Below are 21,303 nucleotides of genomic sequence, written 5' to 3'. Positions count from 1 at the left end.
CCTTTTAAAAATTTTTCGCTTCTAATAATACCATTACCAACTCTCACATGTTATAGAAAGCTAATCAGTTAATTGTTAACATGTACCAACTATTAGTATAACAATTAGTCCAATCATTACACAACCAAATATCTAAAAATGGTATCAAAAGCTTATCAAAAAAATAATTAGAAAGATGCATTCATTGTCAATTCGTTAGGTTCCACAACCATTTATATATGGTCATGTGATTGACAATGGATCATCAGTATGAAGGAAACTGCATTTTAAATTATAATTAGTCATGAATAGGGGTGGCAAATTTTAACCATATCCATTTACCCGCCCATTACCCACTTTATTTGGATAAGTCTTAACCCAACCCATTTAATATTTGGGTTAAATGGGTAAAGACCTATTTGGTTATTTAGTTAGATGGGCTTAAATGGGTAAATCCACTAACACCCACTAAACCCATTTAAAATTTAAAAATAAATAAACCCACTTAACCCTTCTAAGATCTTCGGCCCTCTCAAGCTCTGTCTCACTCTCCTTAAACACGCCCTCTCAAGCTCAGTCTCACTCTTTTTCCCTCAAATTTTCTCAGTAACCAAACAAAAAAAATAAGGAAATTTTAGAGAGAGATGGAACGTACCTGAATCACTCAGTGCTTGGGTTGATTTCTCAGGTAGTGTTTTCTGAAGTTTGGGTTTGAAAGGGCCTAACACACTCTCTCTTCTATTTGTTTTTTTCTCTCGCCTCTTCCTATCTCCCAAATGTTCAGTTGTTGCCTTGCCGGTTGCTTCTAAGACAGACCCAAGGTGAGTGTTTTTTCTTCTTTATTTTTACTGTTTCTATTTTGGTTTATGTGGGCATTTTATTTTTGTTTTGAAAGTTGTGGATGATTAGTATAGTTGTTTGAGATTGCTGACCAGGTGTTTGATAGAATGCCTGTGAGAACTATACTCTCATGGAACTTAGTTACGGGTTGTTCTCTGTTATTAGTGTTGGTAGTAATGGTTTTAGTACATGCATTTTTTGTTAATGGAATCTTTTAACCTCATAACCAAGAGCTTTGTAATATAGTGTGCCTTTTAAGCTTCACGTGGGTGTCTAAGGTCTAAAGGTTGATGCCCATAGGTGTCTCTAGCATTCTAAACTGATTGTTTGTATAATGATTGAAAAAAAAAAAAAAAAAACCACTAGTAATAGTTTACTTTGTTCTGTTAGTGTAGACAAAAGTGAAATTGACAGACTATATTGAAGTTTTTTGTTAATTTTTTTCTTTTGGACAGAAAACAACCATTATTATTGTTTTATAATTTGTTGATATAATTTTTAGTCCTGTAATTTGCAAATTACAATGTTTCTATTCTCTTTCCATTTATTTGTGTTTAGTTATAAGCATGCTACCGTCTGTATGGAATTGAATTAATATTTGAAATGCTCATTAATATATATTTGTAGAAATATATATTTGGTTGATTTGAAATGTATATTTGTAGAAATTGTCATTTTGATTGCCTTATCTTTTAAGGTGAATCATGTCTGTAACGGAGGGGATGGATGAAGTTGAACAAACAATTTCAAGTGGTAGCAAAAGAAGTAGGAGTAGGACTTCTGAAGTGTGGAATGATTTTGAAATACTACCTTTATATGAAGATGGCCATCGAAAAGTCAAGTGCAGAAGATGTACTAATATTTTAACAGCAGATAAGGAGAATGGGACTAGTAATTTACGTCGTCATGCTAAGAAATGTCATCAAGAAAATGATAGTGTGCCTTACCGTCCTCCCCTTGATCAAGATATGTATCGTGAGAAGATTGCAATGGCAATTATTAGGCATAATTACTCATTTTCATTTGTAGAGCATGAGGTTAATAGAGAGCTTCATATTTTTCTAAATCCTGATGTTAAGCCAATATGTAGGAATACAACAAAGTCAGATGTTTTGAAAATCTATAAGAGAGAAAGAGAAAATCTCAAACGTGCTTTAGAGTTAGTCCCGGGCAAGATTTGCTTAACATTAGATTTGTGGAAATCTTCCACAACGGATGAGTACATGGTTCTTACTGCACACTACATTGATGCAAATTGGGAGTTGCAAATGAGGGTTTTATGTTTTTCTCATACGCCACCTCCTCGTAGTGGTAAGATTTTGGGAGAGAGATTGTTTAACATTCTAAAAGAATGGGGCATTGAGAAAAAAGTATTTACAATCACTTTAGACAATGCTTCTTACAATGATACCTTGGTGAATAGTTTGACGAAAAACCCTTCTTTTAGATCATCTTTGCCTTGTAGTGGTGAGTTCTTTCGTGTTCGTTGTGGTGCTCATATTTTAAACCTTATTGTACAAGAAGGTTTGAAAATTATAGAGCATGTTGTGCACAACATACGTGAAAGTGTTAAATATGTGAGAGGCAATGATACTAGGAAGTTAAGATTTGCCGAATGTCTTCAAGAACTCCCTAATTTAACTAGTAAGAAAGTGCGACAAGATGTGCCAACAAGATGGAACTCAACATATTTAATGATTGAGATAGCTCTTACATTTCGGGATGCATTTCACAATTTGAGCATTGTTGATGGAAGCTTTCACACTTGTCCCTCAGATGATGAATGGGATAAGGCCGGGAAGATAGCAAAGTTTTTGAAGCCATTTTATGACATCACCACTCTCTTTTCAAGCACTCAATACCCTACTGCCAACTTATACTTTCATGGTGTATGGAAAATTCATTTGCGTATTTTAGAAGAGATGGAAGATGATGATATAGTAATTAGTGCAATGGCAAAAAGCATGAAAGAAAAATTTGATAAGTACTGGGATTGTTACAGCATTGTGCTATCATTTGCTGTAATTTTAGATCCTCGGTATAAGTTGCAGTTTGTGGAGTTCAGTTATAGGCGACTTTATGGCACTGATGGGACAAAAATGGTGATGGATCTTCGTGACAAGTTATATTCCCTTTTCGAAGGATATTTACGCGCCACTAATTATGAAGCACACGATATGGTTGAAAATGCATCTAGTAGTGGTGCTAATGAGAAGGTAAGAGATGCTGATATTGCTGGTTTTGATACATTTGAGAGTCAAATTTTTGGTTCAATCAATAGTAAGTCACAATTAGATGTGTATTTGGAAGAGGCCCGGTTTGACCATAACACTCATTTGGACTTGGATATTCTTGAATATTGGGAATCACATTGTGTTCGCTTTCCAGAACTTTCACTAATGGCTCATGACATTATGAGTATTCCTATCACTACTGTTGCCTCAGAGTCTGCATTTAGCATTGGTGGTCGAATTCTTGATAAGTACCGCAGTTGTATATTGCCACAAAATGCAGAGGCTTTGTTATGTTCCCGTAGCTGGTTGTTTGGTGGGCAAGGTAAATATCTTTTTCATATACTTGTAATTTTTATTATATTATGCATTCTCCCTTTTTATATTTACTTACTAGTTTTTTACTTTGCTAGTTATACTTGATCATGATGACGAGCACCTTGTGGAGGATTTTGAACACCTATGCATTTCTGGACACGTTACATATAATGATGAGGATTAGGTAATTTTAATAATTCCAGCTCAATTAGTTCTAATTAAATGCCAAGTATTATTTTCTGGATTATTTGTTGTTTTTAATATATTTCTAATTAAAAGCCTGATGATATGATGTATATTTGGTTCCCTAATTGTAAGTTCTGTGGTGGTGTTGATATGTTTGGTTGTGAGTTTGATGAAACCACGAAGATGGCTGCAGGGTTTAAGTTGTATGTTATTGGTTCAGATGGTTGAACTTTTACTGCAGAAATAGCAGCTGGACTCAAATCAACAACCTTGTGCTTCAACGAGTCTTTCTTGTTTCTTATAAACTAGCATACTTTGACATCATTGCTTCTTATAAACTTGTTCAAGTTGTATGTGATGATCAGTCAATATGTTGACTACCTAGAATAAAAACTAGCATGACATCATTGTGCTTCAACGAATATTGGACTAAACAACTGGAAACATTTTCTACCTAAATGTAAATTTCTCAAATCATAGCATCAAACAATCGCTTCATACTTTTACTTTCTTCAAATGCTCTGCATAATAATATTAAGTTCTCTCTCTTTAAAATAAAACCTTCGAGCACTAAAGGATGCATGTTAGCCCTGCACTGCTTGTGTATTCCCCATAAATAGCTGCAAATCAGAAATGAATGCAAATTGTTTTATGGTTTCACCTATTTGTTGATTCTATTCAAAATCTGAAATTAAATAATTTGGTTTTGGGATCTAGTTGCACTAGCTTTCTATGTGTTAATGTAATGTTCTGCTTGTAGCCTGACTCGTGATCTCAGTCCAACATTGGACGATAAAACATGATGATCTGACAACTAGGCATGCCAGGTTAGAGGTTGCAGCCTGGGTTGAGGAGGTTTGAGTTTGTCTGTGTAACATGGTCATGAGGAAGTGAAGGAGAGAACCCTACTTTTGTTATTTTTGGCCGCTGTTATAGTTACTAAATATTTAATTTTAACCTGTCAAGTATACTCTAGTCAATATCCTAGTCATATAATTAAGGTTCTGGGGTTATTCATCATCAGAATGATATGGAATCTAAGACTCACACTAGATGAGATAAGGAATAATTTGGGGACAGCAAAGTGTATAGTTTGAGGTTAAGAAATCAATGCATATGCAGTAAGAACGTACTGTTCCACTAGAGCTAATGATTCTGAAAATAGTTGATAGTAAGAACGAAACATTTGGACCTCCCATTAACGATAAGGGAGTCCTGTCACCGCAGAAACAAGAATGCAGACTTTGGCCTAATTAGGATAGTTATCAACATGTTTAAGTTGGAAATGTACCACCAAAATCATCCAACCAGCCAATTGAAATGTACTTCAAAGTACTAAAAAGAGTACAGCACAACTTAATAAAGAGTTTGGAATGATCAATTATAATGCATATACTCGTGCTTGTTTCAAATTGTGATTCTCAAAAAATAAAAATAAAAAATCTGTGATGATTTGCCTTTATAGAATGATCAATTATATATGCATATCTCTCTGTTTTCATTTTTATAGGTATAATATGTGTATGCATGTATATTGTAATAAGAATGAATTTTTTGATACTTTGTCAGGTGGTTCTAGATTTGATCCTTCGCGGTGGTTTGGTGAGACAAGTGTACCTGAAGAATGAAATCCTAGGATTCCTCCACATATTTGATGAAATCCTGTCTTCCATTTGCCTTGTTTGTACTAAAACTATATTTGATGATATCCTGGGATTCCTCCACATTTGATTCTTTAAAGCACGTGACAGCCAATTTTGGAGTTGTTTAGGTGCAAGTTGCAACCATCTTTGGCTTCAAATTTTTAGTGGTTTTCATTGTGGAGTTAACTGTTATCCATCCTTTTTCTTTTTCCTTTTTCATTGTGGGATTCCTTTTTCATTGTGGAGTAAACTATATATACAATTGTCAATTATTTTCCTTTTCCAGTTTTCTAATAACTATTATCCATCCTTTTTCTTTCAAACTTTGTCTTCCATTTGCCTTGTTTGTACTAAAACTATATTTGATGATATCCTGGGATTCCTCCACATTTGATTCTTTAAAGCACGTGACAGCCAATTTTGGAGTTGTTTAGGTGCAAGTTGCAACCATCTTTGGCTTCAAATTTTTAGTGGTTTTCATTGTGGAGTTAACTGTTATCCATCCTTTTTCTTTTTCCTTTTTCATTGTGGGATTCCTTTTTCATTGTGGAGTAAACTATATATACAATTGTCAATTATTTTCCTTTTCCAGTTTTCTAATAACTATTATCCATCCTTTTTCTTTCAAACTACCAGTAAACATACACTCATTTTCATTTGGATAAAAGGGTATTTTGGTAATTTTGGATGTCCAAGGGTATATTGGTAATTTTGAAATTGTAGGGGTATTTGGGTTATTTTGGGTATTTAAGGGTATTTTGGTAATTTTGGAAGTCAATAGGGTATTCAACTAGTTTGAGAGGTATTTGGGTCATATTGGGTTAAATGGGCGGGTTACTAATTAAATGGGTTGGGCGGGTAATGGATAATTAATTTATTTATAAACGGGTCATAAATGGATAAATGGTTCATTACATACCCAACCCATTTATGACCCAACCCATTTATGACCCAACCCACCCATTTGCCACCCCTAGTCATGAACGAGTCAGTTCCATGACAATGTTAAATATAGATTTTGTTTTTGGCAACTTATGAAGTGTAATTCATGAACTTAAGGTTCCGACCTTTACAATGAGTTAGATCAAGACTTCCTCATGCATTGTCTTCAAGAAATGGACCAACACCCAAAATTGCATTATGCAGCAAAAACAATAGGCTAGACATGTAGTTAACATGAACTAAATCAAGAATAAGAATAACATGTCTCTTCTTTTTAGGGGCTGCTAAAAACTACTGTAACATGCACATGGTTTGTAATCCTATTTTCCAACTTACAAACCCCAAAGGTGTGCCAATATTCATGGTTTTCATACCAGTGCCACATATTGCCTTGTTTATTTATGTTGGAATCTAAGAATTTCCCAAAAGCAGAAAAACTGCTGCAAACCAACTAAGCCAAGAAATCAATTACAACAAAAACCTTACACACAAAAATTAAACACTTGTGGTCAATTGGATTTTGTGAATCCAACAAAAGGCCAAAATTTATATCAAGATAGGGAAAAGAAAAGATTGAATCAAAGGATTATGTACCAGCTGTCAAATAGAAATTTCCTCAAACACATGACATGCAACATTTTTCAGAGTTGTCCAATCATACCATTCTTTTTCTCATTTTTCTAACTCCCTCAAACCAATTCCAAATTTTAAACCTTAATCAAAACCAAATCTAGGCTAGATGCCTAAATCAAAACTAAGCAGTCCATATCAAATTTTTTGTGCATAAGAAAATACATTTACCGATGTGGTGACGGTAGTATTACGGTGGTGGGATGCCGACTGAAGGAGGGTGTTGGCTTGACAATGTTGGCAGCCCTCAGACTTCTCTTTCCGGCTCTCTATTTCTTCTCAAAGTGCCTTGTGGATGTTTTGCTTTGAGGCTTTGCTTGCAAATAGGGAAAAAATTGTGTTGCAAGAAATAAAGTACAGAGTGCGGGAGAGGGGGATAAAATACAAAGACTGGGAGAAGAAAGGAATATGTAATGGGCAAAATTTGTAACTGCCCAGTGTATAAAACGTTGTGTCTGTTGTTAGCATAGTCAATTGGCCTTGGGATTGTCAGTGATTTTTTGAAAGACACAGGTGCGTGGTTTGCAAAATGAAACTGTTTGTGAAGGCTTTTCCAGATTGGTTAAAGGATGGTATTTATTAGCAGTAAGAGAAAAGCAACGTTAATTACCCAAAAACCAAACGTTGTACACGGTTACTTTAATGGCTTTAGGGAAAAGGCACAATTTTTCCAGTTTTTTTAAAACGTAAATGTGGCATAAATTTATGTTTGATTTCTTAGATTTTTCTCTCTCCCAACTCTCTGCACCTAATCGACTCGTTTTCTCTCTCTGTTTATCAGACTTTCGGCCTCTTTCAATTTAACGGTATTTTTGTTTTAAACCGTGAGGGTTTTCCTTGATTTTGATTTTAACAAATAGAGAGGAAAAAGGGTTATGAATCCAAATTCCTAAATTGACAGTAAAACAAAAAAAAAAAAAACAAAAAACAAAAGCAAATATCTACAAACATTTTAATAGAAAACCTAAAACAAAAACGAATCAAATCTAAACCTACCCAACAAAAAAAAAAAATCAATTAAAAGTAACATTTCATACCCAAATCTGAAAAATGGAAAAAGAAAAAATTTACCGGTGCGGTTCCATCGATTTGGGTGGTTGATACATGACCTAATAGTTTCTTTCTGTGTTTGCTGTCCGATGGTCTAAGTCTGGCTAGGGAATGGACAACGGCTTCCTTGGATCTTTCTCTCTTTCTCTTGGGGTCCAACGAACAACTCTGCTCTCTCTCTTTCTCCGTATACGGGCAAGCCTTTTGAATGTAATTTACCCATTTAAGTAGTTATTGTTGTATTTATACTCAGAGACCATTAGATTGTTTTAACGCTATCATAGGAAGCCTCTCCAAACAATGCACCGTACAATTTTTTAAAGATTAAACTATATACATGTCTGAATTTTAGATAGGCACTTTTTCTATATGGCAACACCTCCTTTTTTCTTTCTTTTTTTAATGGGAAATACTCAATTTTTATTCATAATTGGAAAAAGCACGTACATCCTACATGCATGCATGCATAATACAACCCAGACACTCAAGCCAAACTAGAAAATCCTCCACATCCACTGCATGTTGGGCCAATGTGTGGGCAGGAGCGAAAAAGCAAAAGTGTGAAATCCTTGAGCACTTTGGAGTATTCCTTTGACCAAATTTTGAATAGATGGGGCAGCTTCATTTAGTCCGTGAATAGCATTGGTGAGCACTAATGAGTCGCTATCAAACAACACATCCCGAACCCCGACCTCTATCGCAAATTTGACCCCAGCTTCCATGGCTTTTGCCTCAATCTCCAACAGCCCCAACAGAGTATATAGTTTTCGACAAAGCATTGCTATCACCAGTCCTGCTTCATCTCTAACGACCATTCCCACGTTAGCTTGCTTCTGTTTAGAGAACACAACCTCGTCAACGTTCACTTTATAGCATCCCGTCGGAGGTGGGACCCATTTTACAGGTTGGTTCTGTTCAATGATGGTTATTGGTCATTCGTTTGCTATTTGGAATTCCCCTAGCAAGCTAAGGGAGCTCCTTGTCACTGCCAGTCCACTCCGTCGCTTGCCCCCATGATTTACTTCATTCCTATTTTTCCATATCCCCTAGTAGATCATGACTGTCCGCTCCAAAATTCTTGGCCGTGACTCCTCCCACTTTTGAAAAAGCCATATCACATCCATAAAGCCCCACGAAGGTTGAAAGTCAAAAGGGAAGGAGAGTTTTCTTGATGACCACACCTCTTTTGCATGTTCACAGAACCAAAATAAATGGCTAATGGTCTCCACCTGCTCCCCACATACCTCACATGTGTTATCTTTAGTGATGTTTCTCTGCCGTAAATTTTCTTTTGTGGCTAGGATATTTCTACAAGCTTTCCACGCAAAATTTCTGACCTTGTTTGGCACATTCATCTGCCATAATCTCTTCCAAGTCTATTTCATTGGTGACTAGTTCGAGCCTTCCGCCAACACAATATCCCATTATTCCTCCTGTGCTAGTCTATATGCACTTTTAATTGTGAACCGTCCATTCTTGTTTTCAGCCCATATCACTCTATCCCTTGCTCCAATGACACTCAATGGTATGCTTAGGATAGCATCTGTATCCTATGGTAGAAAGCATTGGCTGAGTAGGTCCCTCTTCCATTCCTTGCTATCTTCATCAATAAGGTCACTGACCCATTGTAATTGCCCCAGCACCCTCTCTAGTGTAATAACCTTATATGTTCGTGGACTTGGAATCCATTTATCTTTCCAAGCCTTTATCCGTGTACCATCTCCCACTTGCCATCTCATTCCCCATCTCACCAGAGGCTATGCTGCCATAATGCTCCTCCATGCATATGAGGTCTGGCACCCCATGTCCGTATCCACAAAATCACAGCTTGGAAAGTATTTGCCTTGTATACCTGATAAAACAGGGATGAGGGATCTGTTTGGAGTCTCCACCCCTGTTTTGCTAGGAAAGCAAGGTTAACAAATCTCGGAATCTCATCCCACCTCTTTCCTTTGGAAGACATATCTTCTCCCAACTCAGCCAAGCCAATTTCTTTTCATCATTTACTTGCCCTCACTAGAATTGCCTAACCATTCCTGTTAACTCATCACATAGTGTATTAGGGAGCTTAAAGCAACTCATTGTGTAGGATGGCACTGCTTGTGCTACCGCCTTAATTAGAACCTCCTTCTCTGCATTAGATAGCAATTTTTCCTTCCACCTGGTAAGTTTGTTTGCCACCCTTTGCTTCAACTATGCAAATGTGTTCCTTTTTTATTTCCCCACTAAAGAAGGCAGACCCAGATAAGACTTATGTGGTCCGATGATTTGTGCGCCGAACATTGTTTTTATTGCACCCCTTGTGTCGTGGTCTGTGTTATGGCTAAAGAAGAGGGAAGTCTTGCTTCTATTAAGTTGCCGGCTAGAGGACTCCTTATAAACTTTGAGCACCTGCTGTATTTCCTCACCCTCCTTGACAGTGGCTCTTCCGAATATCAAGCTACCATGGCGAAAAATAGATGGGAGATGAAGGGTCCCCTAACAAAGGCAACCACACCTTTGAGAGCCTTGTTTTGGATGACCTTGTGCAACAAAGCGGACAACCCTTCAGCACAAATGAGAATAAGTATGGTGATAAAGGGTCCCCTTGCTACAGCACCCGTGTTGGAACAATGTGGCCACTTGGTTGACCGTTAATTCGCACCGCATATGACATAGACGAAACACACCTCATCACTGAGTTTATCCACCTGTCATGAAAGCCCAGTTTCCCCATAATTTGTCATAACCAACCCCACTCCACTCGATCATATGCCTTGCTCATATCTAGCTTTAGGGTCATTTCTCCCGTTCTACCTTCTTCTTCATGTTAATGTGATTCATTAACTCATAAGCCACCAAGACATTATTTGAGATAAGCCTCTCAGATACAAAAGTACTATGGTTTTCACAAATAATATCCTACAATACCAATTTAAGGCGATTGGCCAATACCTTGGATGCAAGCTTGTAGACCACGTTGCATAGACTGATCGGCCTGTAATCTGTCACTCTATCCGGGTTCTTTTTTTTAGGAATTAGTACAATGTGTGTTTCATGGAACTTAGGAGGGGCTACACCATTGTTAAGAAAGTCTAACACAGTTTTTATAACAATAGAATTCATAGTAGCCAAAATTGCTGGTAAAAAATGGGAGGCATACCGTCCGGTTCAGGCGTTTTCAACGAGTGCATTTGCTTCAATGCTTTCGCCACATCATGAGTTGGAAATTCCTGCAGGAGTAGGCTGTTCATTCTGTATGTCACCTTGCCCTGGACAGCCTCAAGAAGCTCTGCACTAACTTTTGCATGGGATGGCAGCACCTCCTTAATTGTAGGAATTGACTTTTTCTCAGCTTCTGCTATTATATATAGCATTGATATAAAATAGATATAGATATAGATGTAGATTATTATTTTCTGTAATTAACAACATTATAAAAACTATACAGTAAATTTTATAAGATATATATATATATATATATAAAATCTCATTTATAAATAAGGATGAGGTAGGATATGCGGAATCAAGTGGTTATTCAAGCATTTGACTAAAAACTAAAAAGTAGGGGAAAAAAAGCGAAAAAAACGTAACCAATAACATTTGTCTCGTTATCCATTTGCAATATGGCGTTGTTTGTAAACACAAGCCAATAGGGATAAGTCGACCCCACTCTCTTTCTCTCAAAAAAAAATCTTTTTTTTTTTTTTTAATTCATTCTGTCCATAATATCTAAAGAAGAAAATGCTATACATTATCAACAATGGAAACGCCTAATAAGACTGTCAAGGAAAAGACTTGAAGTTGAAAAGAAGCATGAGCATGGCTTGCAATTCACTTTCACTATTCTCACCCAATTATTTCATTCCCTTATCCACTAAACCACCTGCTAAACATTTGTTTTCTTCCCACACTTATCTTCCATGCAATTTTAGTCAGTACTACAATAGCAAGAGAGAATTTCCACTACCATCAGTGGCTTCAATCCCATACCAACCCATCAATGTGGACTACTTGGAGGAAGAATTCGGTGGACATGGTGTCACCTTTGAAGGTATTGGTGATAACTGCGTTGCCAAGATGGGACTCGAAAACGGAAGCACAGTCAACTTGATGCTACCAAGTGGCTTAATTTCATCATACAAAGCTCCCATGTGGCATGGAGGCAAGGTGGAGTTGCTGCACACATCAGTCTCTGAGGATGAGAATGGTGGTGCTGTCATTCAAGGAGGGGTGTCTTTAGCCTTAAATTGTTCCAGCGATGGTGATGACGAAGTTTCTTGGTCTCCATGTAATTGGGCTCTTCGTAATATAAGAGGCGATGCTCAAGAATCCATTCAGGTCCGTGTATAATTTTTTAGGCCATGAAACTTTCTTGTAACCAAAGAGTAAACATTGAATTCTATGAAACCAAACTTTATATCGACCTATTTTGAAACTATTTTATAATCAAGATAAAGGCATTTTAGCCTATAAATTTATTGAAAGATGTAACACCTCTTTGTTGAACGGAATAGAATATATCATAGATGGTTAGCGAATTTGGTTCAAATGGTTATTAAGTATTTTTAGAAGGCTTCAATAATAGTTAGTGCCTATACATTAGTTCATGAGTGATTTAATCCCTGATATTTGAAGTGATCGTTTTTAGTTTCAAACAAATTTAAAGAGATCACTTTACTTCATGTGTCTAATGGAATAATGACATGTCAGTTTTTAATCTGACCATGTCATCAAATTAAGGACTAAAGCAACCACTTAAAACATGAGGGACTTTCACTCAAAAAAAAAAAAAAACACGAGGGACTAAAATTGTTCATGGATTAAAACTTCAAAGACCAACAATGTATTTCAGATTTTTTAGTATTAGTTAATAATTATAGATGGTCAAATTTTCATAATGTATATATTTGCTTGGTTCAAGATTTAGTCTTGTAGATATAAGTACTTGGTTAAACGTATGAACTTATAAAATGCAGGTAGAACTGATAGATAGGGACTCGGAGAACAAAATTGAAGTAAAATACGTTGTGACTCTCAAAAAAGATATGTTAAGCTCAGAGCTTGTTGTCTCAAACTCCAACTCTTCTTCATTGCTCCAACTGACGGGGTCCATTGTAAGCCATTTGGTAGTGAGCACGCCAGATGCAACTTATGCACTCGGATTAGAAGGATCAGACTTCTTCAACAGGTCACCATTATTAACAAACTTTGCTTTAGTTCCTCCCAATTTCGGCCAGAAAAATGAATTTGGCTTAGGCCAATTTTTGGGTCAAATGACACTGAAAGGCCTTTCGTCTGGTTGGGGTGCAAGAAATCAAAACACTGCTGATGATGCAGAAAGCAGCCCAAGAGAAAGTGAAGAAGAAATGGAGGGTGAAGAAGATGACAACTACAAGCATTTAAAAGAACAAATGAGTCGGATATACACCAGTGCGCCTCGGTATTTCACAATAATTGACAGGGTAATTTTCTTATAATAACCAAATTCCAACATCTCCATTTAATTTGCTGCAAAAATGGTACTTACACCACGAACAATTGTATTTAACAGAGCAATTCATGTGTCTTACACCTCTAGAACCAAGTCACACACAACTTTGTTCTCTGGAGAGCTATGTTTCTGTAACCGAGTCCTTTCTAGAAGGTGGATCAAATGCTAACAAATCTTATTAGGAGTATCTCAATTTCCCTGCTTTGTGCTTGCACATAATTTATATTTTGTACACTATTGATAAGGACACCACCATAGTTGGTGAACTATGTACTCACGCCACAGGCCTAAATTCAAGTCATCCTGAGAACCCTAACACCAGCATTGTTTTTCCACATTTAGTTAACCAACTAGGAGATTGTGTCCATTAATTTTAAAGCATATGTACCACCCATTTCTGTCATGTATTAACTAATTCATGGGACTGAATTAAAATAAGGCTCCATTTTTGTAAAATTAAGTACATTAATCAAACATAAATAAAAATGCTTCTCAAGTGCCACTTACCTGAACTCATGACAGGATTCAATCCTAAAGATATTGACCATTTTCTTTTGTTTCCTTTCTGATGATCTGATCTCTATTATGGAACAGGGTAAAAGAAACTCAGTGGGAGTAGGGAGGGAAGGATTTGATGAACTATACATGTTCAGTCCTGGCTCAAGACATGAATATTACAGCACATATTCTTATGTATGTGTCGGCCAGTCAGCCTTGCTCAAACCTATCATCCTAGGTCCTGAAGAAGAATGGAGAGGTCTGCAGCATTTACATAACCCAAATCTCTAATTATATAACAGCATGCCATTGCTATTATCTTATTTGCAGGCAATATCAAGAGTGTATCTGTACAAGTCGCTGCAAATCAAGTTGATGTAAGATGCTCCAATTGTGTGTACTATTTGGTTGACTGGGAAAAAAAAAATGCAAGATCTTGAATAAGAAAATTAAGAATATTTTGTAGGTTACTATTTGGGAGTGGAAATAAAAAGATTCTGGTAGCCATCAACCAAGCAAAAGAATGGTTTAGTTGTCTTCTACTTTCTTTAGAAATAATTTCAAATGCCCTTTTTGGCAAACAACACGTTCTGAAAAAACACTAGACAAATCAATATTAGTTTTGATCACAAGAACTTACAGATTAGATTGCAGCAAACATTTCAGGCAAGCAATTAAATTCCACTAAACATTTAAAAAGATGTTAAAGCAAAATTTTAAAGCAATCAAGCAAAGGAACAAACAATCTTTCTCAAGAACTCAAAACTTTTACTCCTATAAAGCACATTGAACATCCAATACGAAGATTGTGATGAGTCTTATACCTGTTACAGATTTTGCATAGCCTTCCAGTAAAAACCCAATTTTGAGAAAGGTTTTCACCATTAGTCATAACCCTGATTTACTACATTATCAAATCAACAATATACATCATTATGATTTATGAGCACATTAAGTTGGTACGAGATAGTAGCCTTCATCCTGATCCTTGATCCCAAGTAGTGTAGTAAATACTGCAAGTAAAACAAAAAAGAGGCCACAAATGAATTTCATAGCAGTCTTTTGATGAGCCTTCTGAATGCCAGGCCTGTGAGTTCGAGTTTTAAATTCAAGAACCACCTCACGGGACGCTTGCAAATCAGTATCAGTAAGAACATCATCAGTTGATGAAACTGATTCACGGCTGCCTTGGAACTGCTCACCAGTGGCATATAAACCTCCATTTTCTTTGTCATTATAGTTCACAACATGCGAAAAACCATTCTGTTCATATTTGCTTGTTGGGGTCCACTCAATGTTGTTTGAGGATAGACTTTTGAACCTTCTGGCTTGTTTCTCAGAAAAGTCTGAGTTCCCATTATTTGGATCCTGAAGAGAGCAAATGAGCTTTCTTGGAGTCTTGCAGATCCTGATGTTGTCAACATTAATCTGAGTGCGTGACCTCTGAAGCACAAAAAAAGAGCAAAGTGGCTACTACTCGTCAAGATCAGTACTACACAGAAAATAGAATTAAACTACTAGAATCACAGCTTTGGTGAAATGAGAGTTACAACTAGGAGCAGAATAGAGGACAGAATCACAATTTTACAAACATTGGCAGGCTCGACCAGTTGGAACTCTAGTTCATATAAAAAACAAAGTTGGAAAAAAAAAATTGTGGTGGAGTTTTTTTTTTTTTTTTTTTCCTTCTTCTCCTTAGGAAAGCAGATAGGATGTCTTGAATAAGTTGCACATGATAGAACCAGAAATTTGAAAGTTTTCCATCCATATTAAAATCTTTGTCACCACAATTTGTGAGTTATTATTTAAAATTTGGCAAGAAACTATTTATCTCCTTTCTCCCATCACTTTCAGTTTAACTTATGAATTATACTTAAAAAACCAAGCATGACAGCTCCTGTAACTTCAATTTCACTCAGCCAAAAAACCATAAACTACAATTTCTTATTCAAAATTGAAACAAAATCAAACAATAAATCATGATAATATGCATGAGCAACATACCAGGGGACTAGTTGTAGCGCTTCTCGACATTCCATTTCTAGGATTTCGGTTGCAGAACCCTGCAAATTCCTCTGTGTAATCTCCTCGATTACAATCATATTCATCATTCCCAGAGTGTGTATTAGACATGAAACTTCCCTGAACCTCTGAAAACAAACCATCCTTGAGAGACACATCAACCCCTCCATTCTCATAGCTCCAAAGCTTCCGGTTCACACTCCTACGATCGTAATCTGAATTTTGAGAAACCTGCCTCATTGAAATGGGCGACTCAGCCCATGACTCATATCCAAGAAAGGAATCAATAGTCTGTGATTCAGGTGATGGAGATGGAGATCTACCACCAGCATTCCATAAATTGCTCCTACTATGCTCTCTCCTGCTAAAATTTGACCCGGTGATTGAGCCAGGAGTACTCTCAAAATTTGACCCTTTTGTGGGAGTTATTTTCCTTGCAGTTTGCAAAGCTTCATAAGCAGCACCTCTAACATAAGCCATCTTATCATCCTTGCAATTCTCCATCTCCTCAATTATTAACTCAAGCTCAGAGAATATGCTCCTGGAATCCAAATTCTTCATCAAGAAATTCACCATTTGAATGGCCAACAACCGTTTCTGAGAATTTCCCTCCGAAACCCCAGAATTCAATATCTGCAATCCAGACCGTATTAACAATCTTGCATATGCTTCAACAATTAAACCATTACGCTTTGCTAAAGCCATCACCAAACCCATATGAGAATTGGTCTGAGTAGACTTCTCTTCCAAAGCAGCAGCAACATTTTGACACACCTTATTAACCATCTCATCCGAAGCAAACCTCCAATTATCCGAGTCCACAAGAGCCTTTAAGCAAAGGGCAGCCCCAGAAGTGAGGCACTCTTGAGAACCCAATAGAGAATTTGAAAGAGGCTTACATAGAGAATGAATTATATGCCTCTTTTTGTCTTCTGGGGTAGTTGGGTCAATCCCATATCGCGCAATTGCGGGAACCACCTTTGAACAAGCCTGTTGAAGAGGAAAAGATCCTGCACTTGAAGCCAAGGTCGAGATTATGCATGTCATGATGCTGTCTATCAAAGGAACAATTTTGACACCATGAACGCGAGCAAGAACTTCATAGAGTGAAATTGTACACTCCCCAGACAAAGAACCAGTGCCCTTGGTCTCAGAAACTTGTGCAAGAAAAAGTGGAATTGACTTGGAATCCAGGTCTTTCACATAACACTTCAGTGCCTTCATTGCTGATTTACGACTATCAGCATCTTTTTGAAGATTTTCCAACTCACGCTGTAGTTTTGGGCTAAGATTCCTACCCACTGTAGACCTAAAAAGAATTTCAAGAAACTTGTGAAAATGTCTGAAAGATGAAATCTTTGAATGGTTTCTATAAGATATTGGCTCACTATATTTTGAGTTGGGATTCTATAACTTTTTTATCCATATAATTCTTTGAGAAAAGAAAGAAAAGAGCAATTGAGTACCTCAGAAACAGATCTTGAAACCAAAAAAAAAAAAAAAAAGTTACTATTATGAAACTACAATTCTGCGTATCCAAATCCAAAATTAAAAAAAAAAAAAAAATGCGGAAAACGAAAAGGGCATATTCTCTATCACTAAAAATGCAGAAATTCAAAATTTTCCTCTTTTCCAAACAAGAAACATGAATTAACTAAAGCAGAAGAAGTAAGAAGTCAAAATAGCAAATGGGTATCTCACAAAGCACAATTCTATTTAGAATAGCATGACATTCATGAATCAGAAAGAGCACAAAAAAATGTAGTAGTAACTAAGAAGAATAAAAGAGAGTACCTATAAGGATCTTTCTTGTCGTTCATCTTTATCTTCTTGATTATATGTAGAAACAGAATGAGAAGAAATGGTTTTACTTTTATGAATCAAAACCAACCAATTTGGTTTCGAGAATTGTATTTGTGGGATTTGTGATACAGTGCTCTCTGTTTTGGGCTGTCTTATTTAGGTTCCCTTTTTTTGAAGAGTAGACACAGAGACAGACAGTGGAGATTGTATTCAAAATGTGATGTAATATGTTTTTGTAGTTTGTAAAATACCCTTCAATTTCAAAATCTTTCTTACAATTCCCACCGCTATCCCTCCTTACTGATTAAATATTTTGTTGGACGATAATACCCTCGTTCACGTTTACTTTCTTTTCTTTTCTTTTTTGAGACACGAAATTTTCTCGTGTTTTTTTTACTGCTTACCGACCAATACCATTACCAATAATATTAATATCTCAATTTTTGCCGAAAGAAGGGGTGTTGTTCTTGTTCCTATTTGGATTACAATTCAATTAATTCCATAATAATCGTATAGCAATTATTCAATTAATTTCCATCTTTACATATATCTCTGCATGTAAGGAAATAAGGAATCTATCCAATCCATTAAAGTAAGCAAATCTCACTCATTAAATTATTAAAACAAGTCATATAATTGTTTGAGAAATTTTTGTTACAAATTCGTTATTGCACTCTCAACGCATGTTCTTTGAAATCATGAAGATTTCAATTAAAATTGTAAAAAGGTGAAACATAATTGTAACTAAAACACTATTTCAAATAACATGGCAGTATGTGTAGTGTGCAATAGTAGTTGTGCAGTAATCACTTTTTGGTGTTTACAACAAAGTTCAATGACTTGAAATTTGTAATTAAAAAAAAAAAATTTATTGATTTCAATAGCACGAAATATGGAGCACTAGATGGAATGCATGCTTTTTGTTTTTGTTATTTTTTTTAAGGGGAGGTGGTTTTGGCTTTTCTCAAGTCCAATTATTATTGTATCATTTTGCCTAGTTTTGCTTCCTTTTAGAGCACTAGCATCAGGTGTGCCAAATGCCAAAAACTAAAAAACATCTCACTGAAATATTCTATATGCCAAAATATTTGGCATAGATGAACAATATAATCTCAAATTTGGAAGTGTATGGACAAGAATTGTAAAATTTTTATTATTTTTTTATTCCCTTTTCTCTCTCCTCTCACACCCCTCTGTCAAATATATTCCTCTCTTCTTCCCAAAAAATGATCTCTTCCCTTTTTTCTTCTCCCACTCTGATGTAGGAAATGTGATGAGCTGTTTGTGTATGGTTTAGAAACAATGAAATGCTAAGTTGCTTAGAAGGTGGATAAGTATCTCTGCAAGAACACACAGTTCCAAATAACACACAATGGCTAACAATTTATTCAATTACCAAAACCTGATTTACAAAAAGCTTACATTCTACTACTTATACTAGTTGTTTGACATTGGCAGCATCTAGATGATTGACAAGTGTCTAAATCCTATCAGTTAATACTTAAAAAATCATCTAACTAACTAACTAATTAATTAATTATAAAAGGATTAGAATATAGCTACTTGAAATTTCCCTGCATCAAGACTCTCACTTAAGAAGCACTTGACCTCAAGTGCTCTTGGTTGCCACAAGATTTGTATGAATTTCTAGCCTTCTAGGATGATGCAGTTCCCTTGTATAATCAGTTTGTTGTTGTTGGTAGCACACCAAATGTTGCTGCCTCTGCATAGTGAAGTCCCACACAACTGAAACTCCAATGTAGATGCATTTGCATTAGGACGACTCTCTTTCTTGAAAGCAAACTTGTCCTCAAGTTTGGTTGACCCTCCAATTTTAAAATCTTCTTCATCTTGGCCACTGGTTTGGGACTTGCATTCCCCTTCTTTTGTTGAAATGAGTAGTGAAGCACTATCTTGTGCAAACCATGTGTGTTGCACCTTCCTCCCAAGATGGCTTGTCTATAGTTACATGATTGTATGTCTACTTCATCACAAAGAATGGAATAACAACCTCTCAAAACTCTAATTCCATCTCCTTTACGTAAGCAAGACAGTTTATGTTGATGCTTCAATTCTTGCTTGTTCAAAATCTCTTGTGACTCCATATTCTCATAACTACCTTTCTCAATCAACAAGTCACAAATTCTTCCTTCAATGTAGAAATTAATTGGAAAAATTTTACCTTTATGTTGTTTGTCTTTCTCCATTTCTTGCTTTGGAACTTGCAAGGCCTTTGTTCCTAATGATAAATCCTTTTTCCCCTCAACAATCACATCTTCTTCTTCCATAGACTAATCATAAACAAGTTCAGACACATATTTCATGCAATCACTCATTTCTTTCCCTTCTTCACCAATCTGTTTTTCAATGTAATTATCAAAAATAGGCTGCCCCACATCATGATCTTCTAATTCTTTAACCAGCAAATCTTGATCTTTGAATGCTTCTACCAACAAGTCTTGATCTTCTAACTCTCGAACCAAAAAGTCTTAATCTTCTATCTCTTCAACCACCAAGGTTTTAACCTTTGACAAAAATAGGCTGGTTCTTGGCTGGTACCTTGGAAACTTCATTAGATCCATTAGTATTTGACCCAATCTTTAACATTCTTGGTTGGTTGCTCCAATGCTTAGTGAAGTTTCACTACTTTTCCTCTCTCTTTCTTAGCCTCACCAAGCCGATGCCTCATTGTGCTACCAATCTCTCTCTTGTGGTGGTGGTTTGTTGTTGTTGTTGTTGTTGTTGTGATTTGATGGGTGGGTTCTACTGTGGGTTTTGATAAATGAATCGATGGTAGGCGGGTCTAGGTGTGTTAGCCTGAGTTCCAATGGATAGGTTAGCCTATGACATCTTTCTCACTCTCAGATGTCGCCGCTGATATTGCCCAAACTCCTCTTGCCTAGCTGTTAACATCGGCCAGAGGCCATCTCGTCCAACCACCTCTTGTCCAACACCACTGATATTGCCCAAAAAAAGAAATTCTATGCTGAAATGGGTTTACATAGTTTGGAAATTGAGGACTTTTTGAGAGAGAGAGAGAGAGAGAGAGATGTTGTGGTGATGAATTTTTGGGCTGTTGTGGTTTTGTTTTTTTTTTTTTTTTTTTTTTTTTTTCTTAGTTGTAAGGTGGCAACCTACCTACTTTTTTTTTTTTTTTTTTTTGTGTGTGGAGACAAGGTTTGTTAGAGATGACATATCCCTTTTTCATTGACACTATGTTTGTGTTGGAATTGAGATTATTCAATGAAATCTACCTTTAATTTTGTGTGTGCATTAGTTATATTTTGAGATCATTCAATAACAAATTGTAGTTTGTGATAATTTTTTTTAAATAACATTGTTAATGCTAACCCCCCGAATCTGCCAAATTTAGATTTTGGTGGCTCGGTGGCAGATTAAAATTTTCCCAACTCACTAGTGGCAAATTGGATATAAATATTAGCCTTTACCCGCCTAATCTGACCCGTGCACATCCTTAGTCATAGCAATCAATTTTTGGAAAGTATTGGAAAAAAAAAATGTATGCTTTTTTGAAATACCTACTAGTTTTAGAATAAATAAATTTAGTTTCCAATTATAGTAAGCATGGTTGGTTTTTATAGAGAAGAGCTTTTCCTTAAGGGTTCGATTCCTAGTGGCATCCAACCATTTGTTTTAATTTTTTTTTTAAATGAAACTAAATGAAATT

At 36.1% G+C, this 21,303-nt stretch overlaps 3 protein-coding genes across 4 annotated transcripts; 2 read left to right on the top strand and 1 right to left on the bottom strand.

Annotated features, from left to right (window-relative positions):
* Positions 1 to 407: 407 nt before the first annotated feature.
* LOC112026998 (zinc finger BED domain-containing protein RICESLEEPER 2-like) lies at positions 408 to 5,475 on the top strand. Of its 2 annotated transcripts, none has more exons than XM_065777117.1 (4): positions 408 to 800; positions 1,517 to 3,375; positions 3,464 to 3,552; positions 5,134 to 5,475. In XM_065777117.1, the coding sequence occupies exons 2-3, from the start codon at positions 1,524 to 1,526 to the stop codon at positions 3,550 to 3,552; spliced, it is 1,941 nt and encodes a 646-aa protein (XP_065633189.1). In that variant the 5' UTR covers positions 408 to 800; positions 1,517 to 1,523; the 3' UTR covers positions 5,134 to 5,475. The 2 variants fall into 2 exon arrangements, with proteins under 2 accessions (XP_065633189.1, XP_065633188.1); XM_065777116.1 differs by having other exon boundaries at positions 5,124 to 5,475.
* Positions 5,476 to 11,563: 6,088 nt separating this feature from the next.
* Positions 11,564 to 14,285, top strand: LOC112027001 (protein NDH-DEPENDENT CYCLIC ELECTRON FLOW 5). Its single transcript, XM_024059666.2, has 3 exons — positions 11,564 to 12,139; positions 12,778 to 13,263; positions 13,887 to 14,285. The coding sequence occupies exons 1-3, from the start codon at positions 11,615 to 11,617 to the stop codon at positions 14,079 to 14,081; spliced, it is 1,206 nt and encodes a 401-aa protein (XP_023915434.1). The 5' UTR covers positions 11,564 to 11,614; the 3' UTR covers positions 14,082 to 14,285.
* Positions 14,286 to 14,537: 252 nt separating this feature from the next.
* LOC112027000 (protein SINE1) lies at positions 14,538 to 17,836 on the bottom strand. Its single transcript, XM_024059665.2, has 3 exons — positions 17,607 to 17,836; positions 15,795 to 17,121; positions 14,538 to 15,233 (listed from the first exon to the last, which is right to left on the bottom strand). Exons 1-3 carry the CDS (start codon positions 17,630 to 17,632, stop codon positions 14,742 to 14,744), a joined length of 1,845 nt encoding a protein of 614 aa, XP_023915433.1. The 5' UTR covers positions 17,633 to 17,836; the 3' UTR covers positions 14,538 to 14,741.
* Positions 17,837 to 21,303: the final 3,467 nt, after the last annotated feature.

This window comes from Quercus suber, unplaced genomic scaffold (genome assembly GCF_002906115.3).
Source record: "Quercus suber isolate HL8 unplaced genomic scaffold, Cork oak 2.0 scaffold_148, whole genome shotgun sequence".
NCBI lineage: Eukaryota > Viridiplantae > Streptophyta > Magnoliopsida > Fagales > Fagaceae > Quercus > Quercus suber.
Note: the sequence above shows the minus strand (reverse complement) of the source record. Positions and strands in the feature narration are given on the sequence as shown.

Bases quoted from the DNA above. Each gene is read 5' to 3' on its own strand.
- LOC112026998 (XM_065777117.1), top strand. From the start codon at position 1,524: ATGTCTGTAACGGAGGGGATGGATGAAGTTGAACAAACAATTTCAAGT. The intron at 3,376-3,463 runs GTAAATATCTTT...TTACTTTGCTAG, and splicing joins CTGGTTGTTTGGTGGGCAAG to TTATACTTGATCATGATGAC.
- LOC112027001 (XM_024059666.2), top strand. From the start codon at position 11,615: ATGAGCATGGCTTGCAATTCACTTTCACTATTCTCACCCAATTATTTC. The intron at 12,140-12,777 runs GTCCGTGTATAA...TATAAAATGCAG, and splicing joins ATGCTCAAGAATCCATTCAG to GTAGAACTGATAGATAGGGA. The intron at 13,264-13,886 runs GTAATTTTCTTA...ATTATGGAACAG, and splicing joins ATTTCACAATAATTGACAGG to GGTAAAAGAAACTCAGTGGG.
- LOC112027000 (XM_024059665.2), bottom strand. From the start codon at position 17,632: ATGAACGACAAGAAAGATCCTTATAG. The intron at 17,122-17,606 runs GTACTCTCTTTT...AATTCTTTTTAG, and splicing joins GACAAGAAAGATCCTTATAG to GTCTACAGTGGGTAGGAATC. The intron at 15,234-15,794 runs GTATGTTGCTCA...TTTGTGCTTCAG, and splicing joins GCGCTACAACTAGTCCCCTG to AGGTCACGCACTCAGATTAA.